At 38.2% G+C, this 8,265-nt stretch overlaps 1 protein-coding gene across 1 annotated transcript in view; it reads right to left on the bottom strand.

Moving 5' to 3' along the window:
• Positions 1-250: 250 nt before the first annotated feature.
• LOC118802360 (GTPase IMAP family member 7-like) overlaps positions 251-8,265 on the bottom strand; it is a 23,346-nt gene continuing 15,331 nt past the window's right edge. Inside the window, exons 7-8 of the mRNA XM_036562879.1 lie at positions 5,565-5,598; positions 251-1,353 (exon numbers count right to left, since the gene is read on the bottom strand). Coding sequence (XP_036418772.1) covers positions 731-1,353; positions 5,565-5,598 — 657 coding nt within the window. The 3' untranslated portion in view covers positions 251-730. The remainder of the gene's footprint in view (positions 1,354-5,564; positions 5,599-8,265) is intronic.

Raw genomic sequence — 8,265 nt, 5'->3', positions numbered from 1 at the left:
ATGGTTTGTCTTTAAGTATCGCTGTCAAAAAAGTATCTTTTTTTTTTTTTTTCCATTTTTCTACATCATTCAAGCACAGCAACTGCCCTTAATACTGTGTGATTTTTTATTTATTTGACCAATAGAAATTCTCCAGATTTGCTTGGAATAAAATGAACTTACATTAAACATAAAGGAAGTTTTTGCCTTTTTTGTAAAGTTACTATTTAGTTTTCATAGTAAAAAAAAAACATGAGTAAATCAACAGGAATTACAGACAAATATAGCATTAGTTTTATTTAAACATTTTAACAAGTCTTCAGAAAATCCAAAAGATAAAATCTATAAAATCTAGCTGTTTTATATTTTCATAGACACAGTCAGAATTCCACTCCTAGTATCAACTGCCCACATATATAGGAGTATATGTATTTATTAGTCCACTAAAACATTCGCTGAAATAAGATAAGAGAGAACAGATCTGAATGCCTGGAGCATTCAGTTTGTAAAGGTTTGTTTTTCTATAAGAAAAAGAGAAGAAAAAGTACAAATGGTACAACAGTAAAACATACATACTTTTCAGAACTTATATCACCCTAGATGTTCTTTCCGCTCTTCCTTTTCTGGAGGTGAATACTATTCATTTCTACTACAGTATACTACATTTAGAGTTGTTTATCCTTTACAGTTGCCACACTTTATCCTTCAGTTCAGTGAATCTTCTGCATCTATCTTTGTGAGATGTTCTCTCTTATTTAAGAAGCATTTCCATGTTAAACAGCTCACAGCTGTAGTAGCTGTGATTGTTCGCATTCAGCATCACGTGAATCTTCTGGAAGAGACTGGTCACCTGAGAGCGGTCGTCTCGCTTCCTGTTGTTGAACACATGATACCTCCCTCCACAAGCAGATATCAGGTGTTTCAGGTCAGGTCCAACCTCCTCTATGAAGGTTTCCACTGTCTTGTGGTCATACTCAAGATCATCTCCACGTGTGAACAACACAATCATGTGCTTGCTTATTCCATCACCAAAGTTTTTTTGGTATTTTCTGACAGTGTCTTTCTCCTCGTGAGTGAAACGTCTCACATCAATCACAAGAAGAAAGGCATGAGGACCGGGAGCAGCCATCCGAACACCCCTCACAATCTCTTTGATTATAAAGTCATTACTCATTGTGGTGTCATACAAACCAGGGGTGTCAATGATTGTAATAGTTTGGCCATCGATCACTTTTGTTTTGCCTGAGCAATAAAAGGTAGTAGAGGTGGCTCTGGAGTCAGATTTGAACGCTTTCTCACCCAGAATGGTGTTACCTGTAGAGCTTTTGCCAGCCCCAGTCTTGCCCAGTAGGACCAGCCGCCATGGAGCGCCACCTGTTAAATGAAACAAAAAGTAATAGCCACTAAACAAACTTGCCAGCACCTGTTGTGACATCAGTTAATTCCCTGTAATTTTGGAATATAATATCTTAATTTGAATACTTTATTGTACATTGCTATATTGCTGCAGTCGTATATTGCTGCACTGATGCTCTTTGTGTCTGCTGAAAGTACCCTTCACTAAATTTGCATTCAGATATTTCACAAACATTCACCACTGTAAGCCACGGCTGTCACAGTAACAGTATCGTTGGAAGTTTAGAGTTGGTTTGTAATATGAATTTTCTTTAGTCTGAGAGATTTTATAAGATCGTGCACTTTGCTGTGACTCCTCCTGTTGATATTTTTCATGATTGGATACTTTGTATGTTGTGAGCTGGACCCTTTAGCACTATGAAAACCCTCAGGGTGCTGCTTCCTTTGTGTACTTCTAAGGTGACTTTAGATGTCTTATGTTGTTTTGTCATACAAATCATTGCACTGTGCCGTGTGTTACAGGTAATTTAATACAGAAGAATGGGATATATTCTGGCTTAGCCTGCTCTAGTAATGACACTCTCAATTTGTACTTAAATGCTAGAACAGGATTTCTCAACCTGTGGGCTCCGGACCACCGGTGGGCTGTGAAGCACCCTCTAGTGGTCCATGGGCCTGTACTCAGGGAGCCAGTAGTTCGTAGTGGGCTGGTAACATCACATTAAGTCATAAAACATAAGTGGAAAACAGATTAACCTAGACCTCATGATTAAAAATCGACGAATCAAACATTTCCAAATTATAACCATAATACAAATATTAACAGAGATGTATAAATTAAAACATTGCAGTCGCAGCCTGATTAAACGTCACTAGTTTGACACAGCGCAGCCACTGGCGCTCAGGGCAGACAGTTATTCAGAGATGGAGAGGCTCCTCAGGGCAATTCCTCCTACCAGACTTTTCTTTAGTTCACTCTACTTTAACGTGTGTGAACTTTAATGAAAACAGTCGTGTTCTTAGTGCTTTTTACAGTGTTGTTCTGGTATGACTGCTTTTAATAGCTTAAATAACTTAAATAAATGAAATAAATAAAAATATATAGCAAAGTTTTACTGCTCAAATATAGCACTGGTATAGCTCAGTAGACTTAATGGTGATTCTCAGAAATCCCAAAAAAAGAGAAATAGAGTTAGACAACATGAATTACTTCTGGCCTAGATAGTTATTCACACCATCAGAACCGAGAAAGCTCCTAGTTTTGAGTGAGAAATGGTTCAGTTCCTGACTTTAGCTCAGTTTCAGACAAAGATCAGTGTTAGTATCTTAGTTAGTATCTTAGCCAGACTGATCACAGTGTGTGACTTCACTGAGGTCTCCACTGAAACTCAGGAGGAGACGTGTGAGATTACTTGGTTTCTTCTCATGAGAAACATCTGACTTAAGAAAAGTCTCCTTTGTTTTTCCATCTGATCTTGCTGTCTAGGAGAAACTACAGAGATATTACGGAGATCTCTATCGTTTTATTTTTCTTTCCTGTGGGATACACAGTCATGTCTAAAAGTTTGGATTTCCTGGTCAAAATGATTTAAATCCAGAATCACTGTTTTTAATAGCTGAATTTAACATAATGTAAGTGTGGCCTGTTTAAAAGTTATGGTGCATTTTATATTTTGTCATATTTAAGGATATCCATCCATCCATCATCTAAACTGCTTATCCTTCTGGGTCGCAGTGTCACCTATCCCAGCTGTCATTGGGCAGAAGGCAGGATACACCCTGGACAGGTCGCCAGTCCATCGCAGGGCAGACAGACAGACATACACATTCACACCTAGGGGCAATTCAGCACGTCCAATCAGCCTGACTGCATGTCTTTGGACTGTGGGAGGAAACCGGAGCACCCGGAGGAAACCCACACAGACACGGGAGAACAGGCAAACTCCACACAGAAACGACCCTGGTCACCTGGCCGGGAATCGAACCCAGGCCCTTCTTGCTGTGAGGCGACAGTGCTACCGTGCCGCCCTATTTAAGGATATGTTAATGCTAATTAGAAAATCAACAAACTTTTGCATACAATTATTTTTGGAAAGTTCACAAAAGTAACACACAGATGTTTGTTTTAAATAAATAAAGTTATTTCTTTTCTTTCTTGGTTCAGTGTTACGTCACACTTTATTATTAAGTTCTTTATTTATTGTCCCTGTGATTAAATATATGAAAATATACATCAAAACTTATTTAACTAATTAAAACCAAATAACTCATTCTCAATCTTTTTTCTGAAACATTATTTTTTAGTGTCTGTGATTCCAGACCACTGTGGTGCAACGGCTGCTTAGACACTGACGAGAGGAGCTGATGATTCAGTACAGATTGTTTCAATTGGTGCTACGAGGTTCTGGGATGAGCTCCTCTGGAAACACCATACTCAGCACAAAACATCTCTTATTCTTATAATTCTTATAAAGAATTCCACTTCTTTGGTCCTTCATTCATGGAGCAAACCACAATCTTGTTTTCACACAGTGATGACATTGAGTGGAGAACCTTTGATGAATTCCTCATGGAAACAGGAGCAGAGTTTCAAGCCCTGTTAAGGTGCTGCAACAACAGATGGCATTAGTGGAACAACAGAGATAAAAGATCTGATGAAAATGTGGAGAAACTCCTGAAAGATCTGAAAAAGACGGAGATGAAAGACCAGCAATCCGTGAAGGGTTTCCAGGACAAGATGCACAATAACAGGAACCTCTTCCGAGCAGAAAGGGATGAGTTTAAAGAGGTTAAGAGAGGGATGTGCAGCAGTCATGGATGCACAAAAATTTAAAAACCTATCCGAGTTCTATTCCTTGGAATCACCAAAGATGGGAAAGACGCCAAGTATCAGGACACTTCAAAACCAAGGTGAACAGACTGAAGACAAAAACGTTTATAGTTACAGTTCAGCTGGACTGAGTCTGCAGCTGTTAGACTGTCCTGGATTTGATGGGAATCCAAAAGAAATCCAGGAGGCCATCTCTAAATCTGTGTTCACGCCTGGACCCCATGTCATCATTATAGTGACGAGCGTCGGCCACTTCAGTCCAGCAACCAGACAGCCAGATGGCGCCACATGAGTTGCAGCTCCCTTTGAGCTTTTTTCTTACTTTCTGTACTAAGTATCTATATTTTTTATTGTTTTGTCAAGGGTTTTTGATGAAAACTGAAGAGGAAGAGACGGGGTAGTCGTGCCGGGGTTACCAGACATGATAGTAAATGCTAGAAAATGATCATGTTTCAGTTGCAAGCATGTGAATCAGAACCTAATCAGAACGCAGTCTGAACCGTAATCAGAACTCATTCTGAACCGTATTCAGGACTCAATCAGAACTGTAATCAGAACTCAATCTCAAGTGAAGTGAGCTGAAGACTGAAAGCTACCTGAGGAAAGCACACACCAGCTTTTAACAACACAAACTCTCGTGACTTATTAAGGAGAAACAGCCTGAAATCAACCATATGATCAGTGAGATTAAAGGAGGATCTTAGGTGGATGTTTACAAATGTTTACAAAATTACTTACAAATACTGTGTAAATGATAAAATACATTTTAAACATCTTTATTAATGAATTTGCAAGACCAGAACTAAAATGGAACATCTTAATTCTAAATTATTAATAGCTTACTGTTGTTAAATGCTTATAAATGATGATGTTTGGTCAGATAATTATTGCCTGTTCATGTTCCTTGATGACCATGTCACATTACACACTTTAAGATTGCTTTAATTTGAAGGATTACAGTTAATGAACATTAATTAATTATTCAATTATTCAACTATTCAGTAGTTAATAACTAAATTACACATGAAGTAAAACCTTTATAACATTCACTACTTGCAAATGTTATGTTTCTTATTTATTAGGACATTTTGAACTGCTTGCTAATAGTTAAATTGTTAAGAAACAGAACTTAAAATAAAGTGTTACCAGGATATTTGTACTGTTGACACTGATGTCACATCTATGAAACCGCTGACGTTTTTCTGGCAGGTTTCAGGGAGACTTGTATGAGTTTATCAGTGCTGACTGTCTAAACTTCTCTGTAAAGGCAGTGTGACATTGAGGTGCTTGTGGTGCTGATTGGAGTGTTTCACCAATTCACATTAAAGCCTGAGACTGTTCATGGTTCTCTGTTTGTGGTTAAAACACTAACATAAATAAATAAAGAACAAGGACTTACCCCAAAGTTTGGGTTGAGAAGAGCTGCACTGATCCTGTGTAAAGTATGGCATAAATAAAAAAGGAAAAAAACAGACTGTGCATTAGAGACTTTCACAGTGAGTAAATCTTAATTAACATCCAAAGTCCTTCAGGTTCACCCATTGGGGAATATTAAATGTAAACATCACTGACGTGTTCTAAAGCCCCCTCACAGAAATATTACCAATTTAAAAGCTCTTTTTATGAATCATCTGTCGAAGGAAGTCAAAGTATTTGAAGTATTTAATCTAACTAGCAGCAATGACACCCACGATATACGAGACTGAACTACCACAGAAGAGTGGAGTCAGACCTGCTGTCCAGAGAGAAATCAGCATAAAAACAGCAGTGAACAGACAGAGGATATGATAACTGATCAAATCTGGGAGACAATCAGACAAACAGACACTAAGAAAAAATAACACAAATAATCAAGTCCGTCTAGTCAAACAAGAGGCAGCATTCTCACAGAGCAACATGAAGAACTAAGGGAGCCAGGAGGGTTTTAAATATGAAGCTCCGCCTCTTCATAACAGCTCCATGTTCTGATTGGACAGGCTAATACAGAAGATAATCAGGATTACTCCACATGGAGAGGACAATGACAGAGGAGGGATCAGAGACTCAATTAAGTCTGTGGAGTTTTCCTGATAATGTGCGTTTTTATTGGAGGGAAAAGAGAAAAATAGATGAAAGAGAAAAAAGAGAAATTCTAGTAAAGAACTAGAAATAAAGGAGTGAAGAACGATAAAGAGAAGTGAGGAGGAGAGAAAAGAAGAAATAAAGGAGAGAAGAACGATAAAGAGAAGAGAGGAGGAGAGAAAAGAAGTAATAAAGGAGGGAAGAACGATAAAGAGAAGACAGGACGAGAGAAAAAAGAAATAAAGGAGGGAAGAACGATAAAGAGAAGGGAGGAGGAGAGAAAAGAAATAAAGGAGTGAAGAACGATAAAGAGAAGAGAGGAGGAGAGAAAAGAAGAAATAAAGGAGGGAAGAACGATAAAGAGAAGAGAGGAGGAGAGAAAAAAGAAATAAAGGAGTCAAGAACGATAAAGAGAAGAGAGGAGGAGAGAAAAAAGAAATAAAGGAGGGAAAAACGATAAAGAGAAGAGAGGAGGAGAGAAAGAAGAAATAAAGGAGGGAAAAATGATAAAGAGAAGAGAGGAGGAGAGAAAGAAGAAATAAAGGAGGGAAAAACGATAAAGAGAAGAGAGGAGGAGAGAAAGAAGAAATAAAGGAGAGAAGAACGATAAAGAGAAGAGAGGAGGAGAGAAAAGAAGTAATAAAGGAGGGAAGAACAATAAAGAGAAGACAGGACGAGAGAAAAAAGAAATAAAGGAGGGAAGAACAATAAAGAGAAGAGAGGAGGAGAGAAAAGAAATAAAGGAGTGAAGAACGATAAAGAGAAGAGAGGAGGAGAGAAAAGAAGAAATAAAGGAGGGAAGAACGATAAAGAGAAGAGAGCGGAGAGAAAAGAAGAAATAAAGGAGGGAAAGAACGATAAAGAGAGAGAGGAGGAGAGAAAAAGAAATAAAGGAGGGAAAAACGATAAAGAGAAGAGAGGAGGAGAGAAAGAAGAAATAAAGGAGGGAAAAACGATAAAGAGAAGAGAGGAGGAGAGAAAGAAGAAATAAAGGAGGGAAAAACGATAAAGAGAAGAGAGGAGGAGAGAAAGAAGAAATAAAGGAGGGAAAAATGATAAAGAGAAGAGAGGAGGAGAGAAAAGAAGAAATAAAGGAGGGAAGAACGATAAAGAGAAGAGAGGAGGAGAGAAAAGAAGTAATAAAGGAGGGAAGAACGATAAAGAGAAGGGAGGAGGAGAGAAAGAAGAAATGAAGGAGAGAAGAACGATAAAGAGAAGAGAGGAGGAGAGAAAAGAAGTAATAAAGGAGGGAAGAACGATAAAGAGAAGGGAGGAGGAGAGAAAGAAGAAATAAAGGAGTCAAGAACGATAAAGAGAAGAGAGGAGGAGACAAAAGAAGAAATAAAGGAGGGAAGATCGATAAAGAGAAGAAATAAAGGAGAGAAAAACGATAAAGAGAAGGGAGGAGGAGAGAAAGAAGAAATAAAGGAGAGAAGAACGATAAAGAGAAGAGAGGAGGAGACAAAAGAAGAAATAAAGGCAGGAAGAACGATGAAGAGAAGGGAGGAGGAGAGAAAGAAGAAATAAAGGAGAGAAGAACGATAAAGAGAAGAGAGGAGGAGAGAAAAAAGAGATAAAGGAGAGAAGAACGATAAAGAGAAGAGAGGAGGAGAGAAAGAAGAAATAAAGGAGGGAAGAACGATAAAGAGAAGAGAGGAGGAGAGAAAAAAGAGATAAAGCAGAGAAGAACGATAAAGAGAAGAGAGGAGGAGAGAAAGAAGAAATAAAGGAGGGAAGAACGATAAAGAGAAGGGAGGAGGAGAGAAAGAAGAAATAAAGGAGTGAAGAACGATAAAGAGAAGAGAAGAGAGGAGGAGAGAAAGAAGAAATAAAGGAGTGAAGAACGATAAAGAGAAGAGAGGAGGAGAGAAAGAAGAAATAAAGGAGGGAAGAACGATAAAGAGAAGAGAGGAGGAGTGAAAGAAGAAATAAAGCAGGGAAGAACGATAAAGAGAAGAGAGGAGGAGAGAAAAGAAATAAAGGAGTCAAGAACGATAAAGAGAAGAGAGGAGGATAGAAAAGAAGAAATAAAGGAGTCA

The sequence above is a fragment of the Colossoma macropomum genome, unplaced genomic scaffold, assembly GCF_904425465.1.
Source record: "Colossoma macropomum unplaced genomic scaffold, Colossoma_macropomum, whole genome shotgun sequence".
NCBI lineage: Eukaryota > Metazoa > Chordata > Actinopteri > Characiformes > Serrasalmidae > Colossoma > Colossoma macropomum.
Note: the sequence above shows the minus strand (reverse complement) of the source record. Positions and strands in the feature narration are given on the sequence as shown.